The sequence below is a fragment of the Grus americana genome, chromosome 14 (genome assembly GCF_028858705.1).
Source record: "Grus americana isolate bGruAme1 chromosome 14, bGruAme1.mat, whole genome shotgun sequence".
In the NCBI taxonomy this organism is placed as follows: domain Eukaryota; kingdom Metazoa; phylum Chordata; class Aves; order Gruiformes; family Gruidae; genus Grus; species Grus americana.
The window spans coordinates 16,961,139-16,982,126 of NC_072865.1; the positions used below are offsets into that span (position 1 = coordinate 16,961,139).

The window sequence follows — 20,988 nt, forward strand, 5'->3', positions numbered from 1 at the left end:
CACTGATATTAGACAGATTTTGAGTTGATTAAATGAAAAAATAATTTACTTCAGAAAATGCATGCAGCAATCTTGAAAGATGAGACTACTCATAACTTAGCCCTCATGTTCTGTGCTGAGTTATTACCCTCTCCAACTCCAGTAAAGTGCAATTCTAACTATATAATGCAAACGCAATGTACTACAAATAGAGCATTTCTCAAACTTTAGCTTAAAATTAAGATAACACATTCTTTTGCAATCAACCAATTTTGCCACACTTCTCAATGCAAGGGTACTATTTGCTCTCATGTTTATATGGAAAGAAGTATTGGATGGCAAGACTAATCCCTCCAACACAAAAGCCATGGCTACATTACCATGGCTCACTCACATCTGTGCTGCTTACTGTGTTTTTAGATTCAAATCATTCTAATTATTTGTTTCTCATCTTGGATATGTCATATGGTCCCAAGTAACTGCAGTATCACTACATCTCACAGCCTTCAATGTATACACCCTTGTATCATCTCTTTGAGACAAATACTTCCATTTTTCAAGAGGGGAGACTTTGGTATAGACAAGCAATTTATTTGTCCAACAGCTATCACTGAAGTTACGCAACATAACTTCTTCCTCCCAAATCCCATAGTAGCATCTTTAATACTAAAGCCCCTTTTTCTCAGGCCTTGATCCACAACACCCTCCATTCTCCTCAATGGCTTTATAGTAAACTCTCCACAACCCTGTTTGCTCAAAACCAGAGGCTGGATCTTACTGTATCTTCAGTTTTGTCCATAAACAGCTTTGAAGTTTGGTTCATATCAAAAATATGCTAAGGATCTAAGCCCTAGTACCTAAATATTGAAAGGGAACTTCAGACACTGTAACAGAATTAAAACCACAGAACATACAGACCGAGAACTGACCAGTGACTCACAGTGCCACCTGCATGAGACAACGAGGGGAAAAGGCAAAGCCAGAAAACTCTGGGAAGAAGAAGAAAAAAATTCTTAAAGAATGATTCTGGTTCCTTAATTGTTGTCACAACCAGGGAAGAAAAAAAACAGTTATGTACATGCCCAAATATTTCTAATAAATATGGAGTAGAAATTCCTTTTCCCACACAGTCATTGTATGAATAGGGAACAAAATCCCACTGAAAATAGGTATGGAGAAAACATTTTTTTTTCCCTGTGTGTGGGCAATGGAGAGGTCTTGAGTCCTGACAAGAACAAGCTTGCCTTTCTTTTGCTAAATGCAGAGAAAACCTAAGGTAGAAATGGCTTATTTAAAGCGTTAAGATTTTGTGGCCTGTTTGACTCCTATAGGTGGATTTCTTGTTCGAGAAAATATATAGATTTAAAATAAAAACTTATGACCTGCTAGCACATGGATCACTTAGCACTTTTAAAAGACTTAAGTTTTATGCATTTTAGGGGAAACTGCTTCTGTAATAAACATTCCGGTGTTTTGAAAACTATAATACACCATTTTTTCTTCCATCTCAACATAGGTATGATAGGCAGAGTATGCTGAGAAACACTTCTGCCTGGAAACACTAACCTAAGTTAACTTCAGAAGAAAGCAGAGTAGCAACCCACTATATATAGGCCTCCATTAGCCAGCCAGACTAACAATGTTGGCTGTCTTCCAGACAAGCACTTTCACTCTCCTGGACCCATAGGGAGCTCTGCAATTGCATGCAAGCAGGGAGTAAAGGGAGGAGCAGAAAATGGGAATAATGCAGGGGGGAAAAAAAGCAAGGATTTTAGGCAGTACAGCAGTACTTCATTTTTAATGGAAACAAAGTTGCTTACTTTCATTTGTGCATTAATATTTTCCCCTCCTTTTTTTTGTTTTAACTCAGCTAGCTGAAAAGTCCAGCTGCTCTGTGCACAGATTAAACCTCAATGCTGTCTTATTAAAATGTATGCCACCAATCGCATTTGACTTACATATATGAAAAATAGAAGTTACTCTCAGCTGAGCTGAAGCATTGTATGCAGAGCAGCGTTCCTTCAGGGCATGCAGATGACTAAAGTTATTGGGGCCTCAGGCACCAAAAAGACGGAGCCAGTTAAAAGAGAAAACACTAGTAAGCAAACTGTCTTACTTCATTCCCACCTCCTTGTTCTTTCCCCTTTGGCAGTTTCATTGGGAGGGCTGGCACTTCAAAGGAGTCATCTTCTCTTGCACTTGTCTTTCTGCGGTTGACAGAACTGGACTGGTGGCTATTGCAGGGATCAGATGAAAGAAGATCCTCTACTTCTCAGAAGTAGAAACCTGGGGAAGGTTTCTTTAGAGAAACCCAGATTCTGCAGAACAGCAGATAATCTTGCTCCATAAGGATATCTAGGGCTCAGAAACTGAATCAACTACAGAAATGACCAGAAGGGAAAATCCTGCCAGAGGTCTGGGTGACAGGTCATGAAAGATCAGGGAACTAACTCTGGCCTATCAGCCATACGGAAAACATTTGTAAAATCTACCTGCAATGAACGGCAAGAGAAAAACCTTTCAAAAGAAAGTAAAAGCCAATGGCAAGCATAATGGACAACTGAACCTAGAAGAGGCTGACAATTTCAAGGTTGGAGTTGATACTGTCCTAGAAACCAGTCTGCCAAAGAGAGGGGAAACAGTGTTATAACAGCTTTGTGTGGCTGTGGTAGAAGGAAACTGAGGCAGAGATAAACACTGAACAAAGGAAAGACTGCTCAGAGGCAGTTCTCTTACTATAGCCCTTTCTGTGCTGCATCTCATCTCTCTGCTCTCTCTCTCCCTCCTTGTTACCTCTTGACATTAACTTAAGTACTGTTTTACCCACTTGGATATAAACATATTTAAACATAATTTAGTTAAAATACCGTTCTGGATGACTAGACAGAGAATATACAGTCATTTCACTTGCTTCTGTGTGTAAGTCAAATCACTATCAATTCTCACTCAGTTTATATTCTCATTTCCTCTCTGTCCACTCTGATGTGTTCTGTCCCACTCCCGGGCCACCTCGCGGGCATTTGAATTATCTATAAGCTAAAGCTGAATAACTTCTGACTTGGGAAGACAACCCCAGTAGAAATGTCTTGCCTGTCCAGCTTGCTCCTAGCCAGGAGGTTTGCTGAGACCAGAAAGCTGTAGCATTGCAGCATCAGCAGTAGTTTCATACTAAGCCAAAAGTGTAGTGTTCAGTAAATGTCATTCTCTTACTGAATCATTTCCAGAGAACATTGAGGAATTTGACCATTTCCACAGAATGTTGAATAACACTGCCCTAACTACTCAACAAGGTTTAGCAACACTTAATATATATTTCTGGCATTCTCCCAGTTGGATTCAGGGCACATCCTTCTGCATTCTGGCTCAGAAGTTTACTGCAACATATATGTTTAGTATTGAATAGCCTTCTAATATTAGCACTAGTGGACAAGTTATATAGGTTGTTAGAATTATCCAGTATTCAGAGAATAAAATATGGCAGCTTTTAGAAATAACTACACTCTTAAAAATCAAACTGTGTTATATGAACATTACTGAGCTAAATGTTTTAAAACTAGTTTAAAATTAACGCAGGTAAATATCATTCCAGTGGAGCTTACCCTCTTCTCTCAACCTGGGGCTCTTTCTAACACTCTATTCTGGTTCATTCTCCATATGCAGCTTCTGACCTTGTATCTCTTTTTACCCATTAAAAGCTCCACTGTTTTAGTAGTGCTGTGGGTAGCTAGGTTGAAATATAGATGCATTATATTCAACTTGGTGCTAAAATATTTTCTGTGTTCTATCAAGAGAAACAAATGGTTATCAAGAGATCTTACCTTCCTTTTATCTTCTGTATGAAGGCATATTTTAGTCCCTTTCCAGCTTAATAAAGTAGTAATTACAGCTAAGAAATATAAACATTTTCTTAAGAGCTTAGGTTCTTCCCTAACTAGTTCGGAAAAAACTTCCAAAACCAAATAAACCAAAAAACTCACAAGAGAGTGCAATCTCAGTTCTTTAATACAGAAGAAAAATTCAGTATGGAATCATTTTCCCTAAACTCCTCCCTGATTAACCCAACCAAAAAGTGTCTGAGCTATGATGAGGGTTTTGTGTGCCACAATGAGTTGGGGGCCACGAATTAGCCTGCAGGTGCACGTGCACAGTAGGTCAACTAATGCACTGGCTGTGAAGAAGTGAACAAGTCAGTAACCTTGGGGGTGTTCCATCTATAAAAGAACTTACTAGAGATGTGTAAACAGTTTCTCCTTCTAACCTTCATGACCAATTTTTCATTTACAAAAGATTAGATGCTTCACGCAAACTGGCAATTGCACACAGAAACATAAGTTCTCCCAGACAGCACATTATCGTTTTTATTTCTCTTACATGCAAGCTCTCCCCAAATGCCCATTCAGTTCTATTTTCTACTTACAATGAAATGAGAGATTTCAAGCCTTTGAATGCATCAGGCGCAATGTCAGATATTTGATTCTTGCTGATGTCTCTGTAAAGAGAAGGAAGGATTAAAAAAAAATTGTAAACAGGAATTTGATGAAAATATTGTAGCTGTAGTTTATTGGAAGAATATACTTGACACAAAAGCAGAACTAAAAGATCATATTACCTCAGAGCAATTGTGAACTATATAAGGACACAGATAGACAAATTTCAGGAATGATCAGAAAACATTAGTAAGTACAACAGGCCATAGCCTCAATAAATTGTCAGCTCCCCTGTTAATAAGGTCTTTCATTTTATGGACATTGAAACAAAGAATTTTACGAAGAGCTTTAAAGAACAGTGAGGTAGCCCATTGAATAAAAACTGTTAATAAAATCATCTTAAGAACTATTAATAATGGAAATCACATTGTGACTCTGTGGGGTGGCCCTCAAGCATAAGGAGCAACCTGCGACAAAGCAAAAAGGTTGTCTGAATACTTAAATGCAGGCATTGGAGGCTAACTTTATAACAGTACAGACGATAATATTTTGATTATAAGTGAAATGATAGATAAGGTAAAGAGAGGTTCTAAGGTAGTTGGAAAGTGCTGGCAGAACATGCATTAAGGAGGACAGTGGGATTAATGGTGTCAGCATGGTGTAGGCACCAGGGGAATGGCTTCTGAGGCAGCAAAACTGTGTTTGTCTAAGAGAAGAAACCTTGTGGTAAATGAGACGTAAAGATGAACATATTCATAAATACCAGAAATATGTAGTATAGTCAAACAAAATTCCCACCAAACCCCTAGGAAACTCCACTAAGGGTTAGTCTCAACTTATATGAAACAATAATTCTTAGGATGATAAAATTCTTCTGAAGAAAGACTTTTCCCACACCACCTCTCTTTAATACCAAAGGGAAAGGGGATGGGAAACAGACTACTCAGCCCACAATCCCAAAGCAGGCACCAGTGTCCCTGAGGAGTTTGGCACTGTACCAGTGATGTTTGGTTTTTAACAGCCTAGAGAAAACAAGCAGCACAAAATTCTATCATAACCTTGATCTGGTGAGGCAGGCGAGAAGTGAGTCAACACAGCACTGGCCAGTCTGCCTGGAGTTTTCAGACTCTAGGGAAAGCCTTCAAGCATCTAAATGGAAATCATGGACCTTTGAAGCCAGCAGCGCTGTGAGGAACACTCAGCATGTTGCAGACCCTGTCAGGGAGCCCCAGTGAGATTCCACCATCTCAGCTATGATGTGAGTGGAATTCAGTTACAGCCTGCTGTCATTTTCAAGGGAAAGTGTGTTCCTGGTTTAGAAAATACCCTTCAATTTTAATCATAACCAACCAAGTACACAAAGACAAATATAGACTACGCCACAATTTCTTTATACATGGAGCCAAATTTACTCCACTTGGGACCCAGATGCTCAGAACTGGGAGCCTTTATCATGACTGTCACTGCAATCCAATCTTTCTGTCAATCAGTTCAACCAGGTGCTTAGCTACAGGCAGAACTTTCAGCCACCTTGTTGCATTCACTGACAGTCAGTATCAGCTTGTATCAGTAATACAAAATCTTTTCACTGATAGCTGAAGCTGGAGTAATACAGTATTTCATGCACATCTTCACTGTTATTTCTGCTGAGGCACACGCTAAGGATCCCAGGCAGACCCTAATAAACATCACTTGAACAAGAACGTAGAAATCAGAAAGTAAGAAGGTTCTCCATTCTATACATGTTTCAAGCTACAAATTCTATTAGTTAAAATTTTACTGAAGTCCTCTAACTGTTTTCAAATCTAGCCACATAAAGTGGGATTTTCTTTCGTTCTTTTATAAGGCTCATGAAACAACTGCTCTGCAATCTACTGAGGTTTTCTATTACAACATTCTGCCTACAAGGACAGCATTCAGTGAACGTTTCTGGTTCTTCAGCTCAACTCACAGCAGCAAAATTTGTGACAACGAAAGTAGGAATACTTATTTTTATATAGGTTTTTGTGGAACTTGTTTAGACTGCCTGGTAGCATTTGCTGCTTTTTATCTAGTAATTCTCATGTAAGCAGAAGTCTGATGTGTATCTGTGTTATCTATTTATTGAGGAACATATTAAAGCCTATTACAATGACATGAAATCATGAGTTTGCTGAACAATGACAAGCATCTGAAAAGGGGCATCTAGTTTTTGAAACAAGTATTTCAGCACTATTTTATTGATTTGCTAAATTTGAACATTTCCATCCTTTCTCTCTCCACATGTCCGGACATTAATAAGTATATAACTAATGGTGTCTGAATGTGCATAAATGCCATGCTGGATGATGACACTCACTCACTTCATGCAGATGCACTACAATCAGCATTAGAAGATAATTAGACACATTATTTCCTTTCCATTAGAGCCCAAGCTCCACTGCTGTTGGATAAGGAGACTCCATCTCCTTCTGACTTGACTGAGGCAAAGAGATTCAATTATACCCTTGTGGTTTTGTTCCTTTCCTTTAGTCTGCTTTGGTAAGATCATCCAATTCTGTGCTTGATTTACATCAAGACAAAAAGATGTGGGTTTTTCTAACCTGCACAACTAAGTCGATTTAGATCACATAAGGCTCATTTTCATAGTTTTGGGTATCTCTGACTCACTCAGTGGGAAGGTAGCTCTTTAGCCAGAAATGTAATAAACTTACCAGGATTCCACCCAGGCAGGGAATACATTAGTCACCTCATACTAGTCTCCCTGCACCTCTGTCAGCACAGTAGAGATCTTCTTTCCAAAGGTAGTTTAACACACCTTGGAGGGTGACTGTGCTCAGTTACCCGGTAGGAACGTAAATTGTTTTTGACTTTGCACCAGGGGAGCAAGGATACCCTGTGAGTCACTCTATAACATATGACTGTATGGCTTAAATGTCTTTACTGTAAAAGGTTTTGAAACAAACCAGATTTATTTTTAGATGCAGCCAAATGCAAAACTATTAATAGCACTGGATAAATATTCTCTTTGTCGACTAACGTTATTAGAAACAGATTACTTGATTATCTCTAACATGTAAAATGAACTGTTCTCATTTGACAACAGTACTCAGCAAAAATCCATGTCATATATGGTTTAGTTTTTAGAAGCTGCTTAACAAAAGTAGCAATGCCACACAGCTACTGGGAAGACTGTGAAATCTCGATGTGTTTTCTGCTAATGTATGGTAAAATTAATTTGACAACATGAAATTCCACTACAATCGTCACAGCTAGAGAGGTACAATCACATCTTTCAAAGTGGCTCTATGTACTTGGCTCTTACTCTTGTGCTAGAAACTTGTTAGTTAAAAGCCTCAGAAAAGCAAAGACAAAATGGGAGGCACTGCCATAAACTTTGGAACTTGTAGGCTAGAAGTTACAGAACTATGGTACAAACACAACTGCTACATAAATGAATTCAAAATGGCATGTCTGGGCTTGGATACTTCATGCAATAATGACAACCACCATCTCTTGAGATGGGATGTATCTCCTTCAAGCCCCTCAAACCTCTTCTAAAGCCCTTGATTGAGGGCTAGCTACCCAGCTAGTACCTGTTACATTCATCCCAAAATCAGGTGAACCATCATCCCAGATTATATAATTCAACTGCATATTTGAATCCTACAGGAGCCAAATCTTCCTTCCGAGATAGATACATTTAGCTTCATGTAATTAATCGTGTGAGAAGGTGTGGGCAATTATGATGAAGTCCAAGACACAAAAGATTTCAGCTCCTTTGCTAAAACCCAATCACCAAAATAACTCTCCCACTCTGGAAGCTATTGAAGAGACATTCTAAACAGCAAACTTCAGCTAGATGCACATACAACACTTGAATTAATATACAGACATCTTCTGCTATCATCTTGACCTATCACTATCAAGTCATATAAAGATTATCTTGGACAACTGGCTCTTACCTAAAAGTTAATCTCAGTTATCCAATTATTTAAGAAAAGGAAACTGCATAATCTTGCAGGAAATACTCAGTAAACATTCAAAATACTGAGTGTGCTGCAAGTGAGCAGTCTATTATCTGTAACATTCTTGCATATTTATTCACCAGGAGAAAAATACAATCAAATTCACAATGTTATGCTAATACTATCCTCTGAATTATATCAAAGTAGTAGTAGTAATAATAATAATGTTCTTAATTTGTACCCTGGATAGGGCATCAATTAATTAAATCAATAATCTTCATGCTATTGCACTGCTCATTGAAATCAAAGTGACAAAAATTAAGAACGGCTGAAGACTTCAGTGATACCGAACATGTCCTTCCTCTATAAAGAAAAGGATGGATAATTCTTTTGTTTTAAGAGGTAGTCTTTTGATCAAAGTATATTTTTGTGTTAATGATACTAAGAATCTTGCCCACTGAGAAGATGATGTCAATCATCTCTTCAAATAGTGGAACAAATGTCCTCAATTAAACTTTATGTAACAACAGTGATGCCCAATTTAGAGTGTCACTGTCCAGCAGGAATAAAACTTTAACAAGGAGACAGGTTAATAAGCAAATGGCAAAACATCACATTTGTTATGGGATATTCTGCAGTCTGTCTATCCCAAGTTCTTCCACACAATGCTGTCACGTTAACTAAGCTCTGATACAGATCATCTGGCATAGTAACTCACTATTAACTATGAGTTCAGATCTCAATGAGTATGCCAATTATACTCCAGAAAGCTGTTAACACAACTTACTAATGGAATTCTGCTGTGAAATTCTAACATTAATCATTTCACATAGTAAGTGTTGCATTGGGTTGAGCAGCTAGTCAAGTTAAAGAACAGGTTTTTTGGTCAACTCCCATAAAACTAGAGCTCACCAATCATGAAAAATGAAAGGACAGTAAAACATTGCCAAAATCTAAAATTAGTCATACCTCAGAAAGAACTAAGTATGACTTTAATAATGAAAAAGTTACAAGTTAGGTCACTGAAAAGGGATCCATCATTTTTCACTGAAATTACCGTCTTGCTATCTAATACAGTACTTCTTTAAAAATACATACAGCTATATTGGAAGTGAGACAGAAGAATAGAGACTCTATAAGATTGATGATTTAACGTGTTAAATATTAAGATCCATATTTACAGCTCTTCAGCTCTAGGAACTTGATAAGTTTGGACTGGCAAACACAGTAATTTTACCTTTAAATCCGAAGGTACAGCACAAGCTCTTTTCTGGTTCCAAAAGCATTAGCTATCTATTAATCCAATGTCTTCTGTGAAATGAGCTGACAGTTTCTTAATTCCAGTAAGTATTGTTCACATCAGAAAACAAGAACTGTAATGGCACCTTTTTAGCAGTCTTAGCACTGAGCTACAAAGCCTGAATGACTTCTGGAAGTCACTGGTCCAGTGGTACCCATCAACATCTTGATACTATGGTGAAGCAGGAGTAACTTGTTTTACCATTGTCTGTATTGTTGTACCACTGTCACAACATCTCTCACATATCACTTAAAAATGAAAAGAAAGACTGACCATGGGGAATGAGAGTGCTGCGACAAATCACAATCTTTTTTTTAAATCCAAAGAGAAAACACAAGAGCTAATAAGGAAAGAATTGTCTGGGTATCTACTGGTGATTAAGAAACAGAGAAAACAAGCTCCAGCAAGTTTCTTTGTTTTCTTGTAAACAGTCAAACTATTTCAACATCAGGACATTGAATGCACTACAATAACAACAAAAAAATCTTAACTACTGCAAGAACATGCACTCCTGCTGTAACTAGGGTCAACTAAATTGAAGTGGTGCAAACACACACCAGAATGAGAGAAAAAAATAGAACTTAAAATCTTTTCCGAAGAAACAGATTTGAAGTTCAAACAGACTACCAACTAATTAGCTCACATCGTTTATAATAGGAAGTGAAATTAAGCATTATTAAGGATTTCATGCACTGTTAGGCATCCTGAACCAAATTCCATTGTTGCTTACACTTTGAAGAGATTATTTGTGCAATCCCCAGTGATTTCAACATGGAAATTGCCAATATGTTTTTAAAATAAAGATACTGAACTTCAAGCTAGAAGATTCATGATTGCTCTTGCACGTTGGTCTTATTAAAACTTACATTCTCTTAAGCTTCTTGTACTGGGTAAAAGCTCCAGGGGGGATGATTTTGATGAGGTTTTGTTCCAAACGTCTAAAAAAAACCAAATTAATATACACGTTAACTACACAATTATAGGACAGGAATAACATTAAACATGATAGTAGGTTTTTATATAAATACAAAACAATTTTATAGAGTTTTTATGCAAAACAGATTTTTCTTTTGAAAGTTACTAAATGGAGAAAATACTGAGAAAATAACTTAGAAAATAAAATAATCTCATTGATTACACTAAATCTGTATAGAAAAAAGTCACAGGCTATAGAAATTGCACCTTTAAAGCACATGGAATTAATAAAAAAATAGTAGGCATATTTTATTACTACTTAATCGAAGTTAATGTAGAAAATACAGATGCTTTCCTTTACTAGCTATTGTAAATAGAACGTAGATATCTAAACTGAAAGTTATGCTATGTTGTGACAGCTTAATAAGCAGATTAATAATATTATCAGAACAAGTCAGGAGCACCAATCTGTGAGAACATGCTGAAAACCAAAGTGGAATTCACTGCAATATGAATCCAGATTTTTTTTTTTTTTTTTTTTTTTGGGGGGGGGAGCAGGGGGGGAAGATTCTGTGTTAAAGCAGAGCAAAAAAGGACTGTATCTTCCTATTCTAACTACAAAATACTGAAGGTGTTTTAAAATATGGTCCAGACGACATAAAACGCTGTTGTTTTCATTTCTGAGATTTGGTTTGAAAGAAGTATTCTTTATGAAGTATCATAAATGCATGTATCACTAACATAAAATGTAAGCAGCTTTAAGATACAACATACAGTAACCATTAAGATTAATTTCTGTTCCTTCCCAGAAGTATTTTCAAGTCTTTGTCAGCAAGTTCCCCAAATTCGTGCTAAAAGGACTGTCGCCTTCTCAGATGAACCCTAAATATTCATCTCAATTAGAAATGTAAAAGTGGATGCCCATACAACAAATTCAAATGACCATGGCAGCTAAAACTCTACAATCAGAGCTGGAACCCAAGTAAAATTTGATTTTACCCAGCTCTAACTTATTATTCAAATGTTGTGCATTTTTTCCAAAAATCTCATAAAAAGAAACAGTTTCAATAGCAAAAATCTGTGGTGGGAAGTGGTTTAGAAACGAAATACAAAAACATACCGGAATGATGAAATGAATCATTCTAGTCATTTAGAGCTGCTGCAGCAATGCAGAGGGGAGAAAAAATTTTAAAACCAGGAATGGAGATAAAATGAGATGCAGGGAGAAGTAAATCACATTTTTTAAAGGACTTGGGAATAACGTAGAGAAAATGTGTAAGGCCCACCAGCTCACTACTGCACAGCGTATCCTTCAATAGACAAAAGAAAAATCCCCTTGAAAATAAGATATTTTGCCAGCTCAGTTATACTCTAAGCAGCTATTTAAGTCATGAATATTGTGATACTTACACAGTCAACTTGTACAGTCAATGTGCATGCACTCTTTTATTTCTGTAGCAGTCTATTTTAATGGTTGTGATCAGAGTTAATTCTATTCCTTGTTTTGTGATTTGAATTAGTGTCTGAGATTTCCCTTCCAGTTGGTCTAAATATAATGTGCTTCATTTCTGGCAAGTCCACAGTGAAATGCAAATTGCTGTAAGCTTCAGCACGCTACTATTGTTGGGTGTTTGTCACCAGAATTAGCAGTAGACATACTCTTCCCATAAAGGCTTTTTGTCAGCTTGCCAGTTTGGTGTGTAACTCCTCCCAAGTGTTTCTACGCAGACACTTCTAGGAACAAAAGAGGGCCCTGCCTGTCCAATTCCCTGCCTTATGGATGGAAATTGGGGGTACGCACATGCTGCACATCGGCGCAGCATAGCAGTCCTTACAGGGAAACTCAAATATAGTGATGGGGGGAAACACGGCCCCTTTTTATAATCACTTAAAATTCCAAAAGAATTTTAGTGACTCAGGGGTGGAAATATACACAGAAATTTTGCCCAAAGGGCAAAAAAAAGAATGGCCACAGATCCCAAGTAATAAGAAAAAATGAAATCTCTAGAAAAGGTGGAGAGGAATACAGAAAGAGTTGTTTCAGAGAGCTACCTTCTGAAGCAGTACTGAATTCTTCACCCTTTTCTACAAAATTTGCAGCAGATGGCCTGTACAGAAATAGATGGACAAGGCTGTTGTCATCTGCTGCTATATTTCACCTTAGCACCTTACATTTTTTTTGATTGTATGAAGCTCTTTGTAAATGAAGGACTAAAGACTACACATAACACATTATGCTTAGTGCACTACATTTTGCAGATGCTACCAGAGAAGCAACGAACAGTACCGTGCGTTCTCATCAGGGTGTGTTTGCAAGTGGATTCTAACTTGGGCACAAAATGCAGCTGATCTTGAGCATTAAATAAAGTACAGCATTAAATAAGCAAGTATTTTAAAAGTACAAAGTACTAATCTGATTTCTGTTCATTTCTTTCATAAATGCATGTTATAGATTGGCAGGCACAGGCTGAAAAACACAATGCAGTTACACATCTGAAATAGTGGAAAACAAATTATTTGTATTGTGCTTTCACCTCACCCGAGCTCATAAATGACATGTGAAGGACAGTACAGGATTAAAAATCTCTAGGAAACACTAGGTTTTGCCAGAAGGGGTGTTAGCAATTTCAAGGTGACGAAGGCTTAATTATAAACCAGTGTTATTCATGATATAATGGGAAACTGCTGCTAGAGGTGCCATCTTTCAAATAACGTGAAAAACAGAGTTCTTACCTAGTGTTGTAATTTTTTCTGCAAAAAGTTAAAAGATAATCTAAATTTTACGGCCACATTTTATTTCAGAGAAAATTACCCAGTTTACCTAAAGCACGACCTCTGGAAAACTGTATTTCTCATGGTCTATCCCTGCATACTATGAAGTGTTGTCATACACTATAAAACCACCTGTGCTAGTGCAAAGCAACATCAGTGACTTCATTTTTTTTTTTGTCCACCACCAGAATATACTATAAAATAATTTTATAACACATTTGAGAACTCTGTACAAGAGACACAGTCCTAAAGGGCTAAAATTTTGATAACTTGAACTACTACCCCCTACAATTAAAATTTCATACAACTCAAAATTTTCCGTGATTTTCTTCTAGTATTTCATAATAAGTTCTGTTTGAAAGACTCCACAAAAAGAATTCACAAAACTGATAAAATAAATTGGCCATGTTCAAACCTCTCAGGGGCTTTTGTTCCTCCTTTCCAACTACCCATGTCACTGTGCCATGTCGCCTGCTGCCAGCTGTATCGTTTAGATGAATTGAAGCATATCTCCCCCCTTCTGACAGGCAGCAATGCTCTGTCTGCCTCTCAAAGCTGTATTTTAGAGTCTTTGACAACAACATGAAAGGACAAGAACAATTTCCTTTCTCTTCTCTAACATATTATCAGAGATTGGAAAGTATGAGGGCCCAATAGATTCAGATGCATTTTTCTTGTAATAACATGATGTTAGACAGGATAAAGTCCTCCTTCTTCCCACTCTCTTTAAATGACTTCACAGCCATAAAAGCAAACATACCAGAGGAAAAAAAAACCACACAAACAAAACAAACAAACAAAAACAAATGGGGGGAAACTATGCAGTTAAATATGATAAACGATCCCAGAGTAAAGAATAAGCACTCAAATTCCCATGCTAATCCATCTGAAAGTTCACTGAGGTGCAAATCTTTTCATCATCTCCTCATCTGGCGCCTGTACTGCTCACATCCAGGATGGCAAAACACAAAGGATAAAAGCGCTGTCTAATGCAGCCTTGGTAGAGCTAGCTCACACTCTCAGGAGTGACGAAGCCATTTGTCTTGAAGAGTGATTCTCCCTGCAGAGTCGGGGAGACAGACGTATTAATTTGGGCCTCAACTATCTCTCTCTCATTCAGGAAAAGAAAGAATTTGTTATTTGGGTCTCTAATGGAGCAGTTTGCTAGCAATTTTCCCATTTCAAACACCGTCTCAGCTGCTAATGTGTAATGTTTTGTCAAGCTTACCTACCCATAACATAGACAAATCACTAGCTTAGAGAAAAAGAGAGTGAAGCATCAGTACTGATAATTCTTAGCTGTCAGATGAATAGAGCCTACAAATGAGACAGCCACGCTCTATTAACAGTGCCACCGAGCTCCTGCCTGAGACGTGTCAGAAACGTCCCTCTGCATTGGGCAGTCATGAACTTCCCTGCTGGGAGAGACGGAAAGCGAGCGAATGAGCCAGACTGCTCCCTGGATCACGTCGCTCTGCTCCCAGTGCTGGGGCTCTTTCGGGCTTGCATGACTCAGGCAGCCAATAACCAAAAGCAGTCTCCGAGAGAAAGCATAAGATCAGATTAGTGTGCAGCAGTAACCTGTAGCATGCTCACGTCTGGCAGGACGCATACCACCTGTGTGAAGGTTGTTGGGAAGGGCAAACCCCTCACTTTTCTCCTGCCCCATAAGCAGGGGTTTGCAGGGAGCTGGGTAAGGACTGTTTGGGAGAAATAAGCAGCATGTGTATCCCCCCACAGTAACAAAGCCCAGGGCTGGGGAGAATCATTTATATTGGGAAGGAGGAAACTTCTAGAGCACATAGCAATCAAGAGAGACACTGTTCCTCCTTGCCAAGGAGTGAGAACAACTGGATTATAAAAGCTACTTGGACCATTATATTACATTTATCTCATATTTTGGACTTACATATCTTATTGGACATTTTGGACTCTGATGCAGAAAAGTTCACAGATATATTTTCAGTATTTAAGAGGAATAAATCATACATAAAATCTGGTCATCTTACTAAAAATATAGGCTAAATCTGATCCCTGTTCCTGACCCCTTTCTTGCCTTTTTATTTGAAAAATAGGCTTTATTCCTACCATGCACAGCAGGTTTGGGGAGCTGCACTGAAGTATTTACCCAAAGACAGCCCTGGATAGGAGGCAACCTTGGAAGGAAGGAAGGAAGGAAGGAAGGAAGGAAGGAAGGAAGGAAGGAAGGAAGGAAGGAAGGAAGGAAGGAAGGAAGGAAGGAAGGAAGGAAGGAAGGAAGGAAGGAAGGAAGGAGGAAGGAAGGAAGGAAGGAGGGAGGGAGGGAGGGAGGGAGGGAGGGAGGGAGGGAGGGAGGGAGGGAGGAAGGAAGGAAGGAAGGAAGGAAGGAAGGAAGGAAGGAAGGAAGGAAGGAAGGAAGGAAGGAAGGAAGGAAGGAAGGAAGGAAGGAATGCTGCCCTGCAGTTACACAGTCAGAACCTGCAGCTTATTCTGCAGTGAAAAACGCAGAAGTCACAGTCATTGCCCTTTACACCGCAGCACTGCAACAGTGCACTTCTCTGCAAAGTGCAAGGCAAAAAACCTGCAGTCCTGTTGCTTCACAAAGTGTTTATGGATCTATATTACCAAGGAACAGTCTTTTTGCGGCTCTGTCGACCCTCAGTTCTCTGACAAGTAGAAAACAACGTGCTTTGGGATGGCAGGACATTCAGCATTTTAAATGTCTGTGCTTACTGCTTGTTCCAACAGTTAAACCTTCAATTTCTACCTCAGCCAAAGACTCTACCACCACTATAAAAACCCTAAACACATGTGGTTCTCCAAGACTTTTATACTGCTGCCTTTCATCGCAGTGCCTGAATGACTTCCAAATAAAATTAATAATACGTATTATAAATCCCTCTCATTGAGTCTGCTTTAGGAAGTGGAGAGCTGAGAGCCAGTAAATTGTCCGCCTATATTAATAAAAGGTGACAACTAGAGTTTCCCTTCATATTCTGACATTTGGTGGTGATTTTCAGAGTCTAGCTGTTGAGCTCCTGCTATAGATTTAAAAAGGACTGCTTCTTAACTATTCACCTAAAGGTAGATCTTCAACAGACAAAATTCTGTCAAGAACAGAGTGAGTTTTCAAAATAAATCTACCTAGGAAGCTACATAGATAATTCTACTCATCAAAAGACATATTTCAGGATGAAACCAGATGTTTTGATATGTTCCCTGATACCATGGTGTGTTCACCTAAAAGTAGTGCTAGTGATATTGGATTTTCTGGCATACCACAGTGAATTTAGTTTAAGCTGACACAACTCTGTAGTTGAGCATTTGGTCAGGTATCTGCTGGTAAACACTGAATTTGTAATGGCAGTCACATTATGAATCCACCAGCTCTGTTGTGGGATGTTAATTTTGCATCAAATGCGGTACAGACAAACAGGAAGACATCAGAGAAACCTCCAGACTGGTATTTTGCAAAACAGTTTTCGACATAACACCAATGTCTCTATCAACATAAACAGCCAGAATGCAGTAATATACTGCCAAACCTCAAGGTTTCTCCATCTACCACTGTGATATTCCACATTCCCAAGCAGAATTTTTGGCACTTCTCATCACCTTTCATTGTTTTCTCTTGCCAGTCTCATTCATTTATTCTCCTTGCTTCATCCTTGGAGCGAGGGTGCAGGCATCCACCGAGCATACTGCTGGTGCCTGAGCTCCCTCTCATGCAATGCCACAATTGCATGAACTGTTTGTGGGCTGTGCCCAGACGTAAAAGCAGGGCTTTCAAGTCAGCTTCCCTGTGAGCCATCATCAGTGGGGTACGATCAGCAAGGATGTTAAACAGAAGCTGTTTTGGGGTAGAATACAAAATCACATCTCCCCACTCTTCTAGACTAGACAGAGATAATTTCTCATCTCAGCAGATTTTATTGGGTCATATGGACTTGGGATTAGAGTTTGCAGGAAGATTTTATCTGTATACAGGCATGTGGCTGTCAACACAAATCCAGGAAAGAGAGTCATTAGGCTGGAGAGATTTGGCAATTTCCAACTCCCTACTGCTGAAATGCAGCCTAATTGCATACTTCATTCAACCAGCATGCACGTGTTGATGCATGTTTGTGTTTCTGAGATGCTCTGGCGTAGTAAACTCAGCAGAAACATGGATCCCACTCTTGGTGTTTCTGACACTCAGTGATTCCAGTTCAGTCCCAGTGATTCCAGTTCAGAAGGTTCCAAGGAGACCAGCTCACAAGGTGCTACGTAGCAGACGAGGTTCTTGCATTCACTTCAACAACGCAGAGTGAGAAGGCTCACTCAACCTTAGACCTCTGCTGAGCACTTTTTGTTGTTATTTATTGGTTTGGTTTGGGGGTGTGTGTTGGTTTTGTTTTATCTGAAGCGTGAAGTAGACACATGGTTTCTACAGTGCCTACTGGAAAGTAACAGCTGGTTACATGTCATAAATATAAACAAGGAGGAATGGTTTTTAACAAACCAAACTCTTGACGTTTGCTTTACTGAGAGTAAGTTTCTGTTCTGTTGGGTCCCAGAAAGACTAACAAATCATACTGCTATTTCCCTGTTACTTTAGTCAGTCAGTCCCGCCCAACCTCAGTTCGTTTCCAATCACTTCAAGAACCTTCCAGCCCTTTGGATCACTTTCCAAATTTTCTAACAATGCAATAACTAGCTCAGGCATCTGAGGATTTCAAGTTGGTTTGCATTATATTTGTCAACTTGTAACGCAAAAATGTATTTTTAGACTTAGTGGAAATGGAAGCAGTAACTGAGAGAAAGGAAAAAAAGTAACTGTTTAATCAGTAATTAACTTAATGTGAAGAGCTCTGTACATTCTGTAACACCTATTTTTAGCACACATTTACAAATACTGACAAGGGAAAGGTAAAACACAAGAAATAAGTAGGAAAATTAAATAGGTTTCTGATAGTTGAAGTTCTGTCACCTGTAATAATTTGTCAACAAAACAGATTCTGGAATTTGAACATAAACATTCCTCTTTACCTATTTTTTTTAGCAAAATAAACAGAAGAACATGTGTTAGCCAAAAGACATTTAGTGTTTCATGCAGTAAAAATATCTGATTAGTATATTTTATTTCAAAGTTATGATTTTATGCTCCCTATTTTATTTTCTGCAATTCCTTCTACACTTTCGTAATTAGCTTTCAGGATATATAAACTCATTATACATTACAACCTCCTCATTTTGGTTAGCAAAACAGGAGCTTTTGAGTGACATTTGTATTAGATAAAAAAGATACATGCCTTTTGGATCATACCATTAATTTTTATTAATAAGGCTAAATTTAGGTTCCTGCTGGACTAAAGTGACATCTCTGGAAAAAAAGAACATGCACCAAAAAAAGACCCAACCCAAACCCCCCAAACAACAACAACAACAAAAAACAACTAAAACAACCCCAACAACCCAAAGCCTACAAACCTTGTAAGGTTACTAACTCCTACACAACTTGACTGAGTAAAATCCACCTGCACATAACCTTTTTTTTTTTAAAATAGAAATTTCACAATTACAAAGAGGAGAGAAGGTAAAAATGATGCAGTCCAAATGAAAATTATCATGTGCATGAAATCTAGATTTATCAAAACAAAACCATCTTCTTATGCCTATAGGTGACATTAGTTATACTTAATTTTAGAAATAAAAGATGTAAGAAATAAATCCTGCCTTCATCTTACAGCAGAAACTCCCTGCCGTTACTGCTTGTTTCTAAAACTGTGAAACACACCTTTCTGTTTTCCTTAATCTGTCTCAGCACAGAAAACACCTTTATGCTTGACATTTCCCATATATTGATATTTTCTCTACTGACTCTCAATCTAAAATATTTCCTTTATTATTTCTTTATTATTTTTGTGTCTTGTCCTCCTAGAACAGAAGATTTTCTACACATTTTTGGCCTGACAATAGAAATCTCTTTTTCATGCAAGGAATGAATGACACAGTTTGCCTAGTGAGATCCAGAAAATAGTAGTCAAATTTGACATGTGAAGCTGTCCAGAGCCAATTTACAGCAGTGAATGAAAATCATATTATATGATTTAACTACAGGAGCCAACCTGATTCCCTAGCCAGAGAACTTGCCACCAGAGGCAATTATGGAACATTTATTACAGTATTCAAAAATACTCTGCTGGCTTCAGCTGCAGTATTTACTGGAAGCCTGGGAAAATTATTATAATTTTCTTTTAGGAGGAAGAACAATGTTAAATGCAGAACTGTCTTTCCTCTATCCCTAAAGTTTATAGTTTCTATACACTTATATTCTTGAAAAAAAGAAAAAACTCTTGCCTTTAAGAAGCTGAGAACTTCAAAGCCAATTGTTAATATACATGAAATTGTTATGGTGCAATTAATTTATAATTTATATAAGAAAGAATTAATTTTATAACAATAAATAGAGTTACCAGTGCTAATCTTTTTATAATAGCTTTTCTGACTTTATTTTAATCAGTGGAAAATTGATTTTGAATATACCAGTAATTTAAATGCCCAGAACTTGTTGATCACTTTCCTCAAATCACAAAAGCTTCATCAAGATTCATAACGGACATCCCAGCTCTCCTATAATACACACTCCTACAGGTACTGAAGAACAGAGAAGGTAATTTCTTCCCAAAAGAATCACTGAAGCAACAAAAGCAACACACTCATCTACACGTGTGTCTGCCATCCAGCAACACTGCCCAGAACAGTGGTAGTCTCATGAGAGCAATTGTCTAAGTATTATATTTGTCAGAAAAGCATTAATTGAAGGTGGAACAAGTCAAATATTACATTTCAAAGTGATTCTCTTGCAGAAAAGTAGATTCATTTTCATTTTGTCAGAACCACGAGAAAACCAACAGTTAAGTGCATTAGATTTTTTCCTTAGTACTCAAACTTGAGCATTTTTCCTAAGAGTAGAAATTAGGCACCAAAACCAAGTACTACTCATACTTAGAAAAATATCAGTCACCAATTCAACTATCTATAGTGAGAACGGTAAACTAAACCAACACAGAACAAGTGACTCAAAACTGACCTTAAGCCAAACCTAGATGCTGGTAGAAGGGCTGCCATCCTATTTTACTCTTACTCTGCTCAGAAGCCAGACGGGAAGCTGTGTTTATTATCTCACCAGATATGGGTGCCTCAGCAGCACTTTTCCTTGAGAGACTGTCAGTCTCTCTACTCTGTCTGGTGCAATTACATCAGCATTTAAACAAAAGGTCCTCATTTCTGATTTAGATACATCCTATCTAGCATTACTCTTGGTTTATACAATTATATTTCTCTTAATCTCACCAGACAGAGTATTGTAAAGGTTAAGTAACAGTGATAAAGTAAGCTTGATATGAAAAAGTACAGGTTTGAAATCTAAGATCAGTTTCAAGATCTAAGGATATACTTTAGATTCTGGAGTTTGATTTATAAGTCTGCAGATGATTGGGACTTGGCTTTTCAAAGTAATTAGCGTTGCACAGCACAACATGTTCAAAGCACAGCTTCTATTGACTTTTGCTGCAGCTGTAAGTCCTCAGCACTTCTGAATATCTCAGCTGAGTCAGCCAGAAACCGAGGATTACATCACTAGTGACCACCCATGCAAAGTTTGTGCAAGTCACTTGCCCAGAATCCA

The 20,988-nt window shown here is 38.0% G+C and overlaps 1 protein-coding gene across 4 annotated transcripts in view; it reads right to left on the minus strand.

The window, feature by feature from the left end:
* SLIT3 (slit guidance ligand 3) overlaps positions 1–20,988 on the minus strand; it is a 528,889-nt gene that overhangs the window by 162,387 nt on the left and 345,514 nt on the right. For all 4 annotated transcript variants that reach the window (XM_054841901.1, XM_054841902.1, XM_054841900.1 and 1 more), the window contains 2 exons: positions 10,520–10,591; positions 4,397–4,468 (listed from right to left, as the gene is read on the minus strand). In XM_054841901.1, the coding sequence (XP_054697876.1) occupies positions 4,397–4,468; positions 10,520–10,591 (144 nt within the window). The remainder of the gene's footprint in view (positions 1–4,396; positions 4,469–10,519; positions 10,592–20,988) is intronic.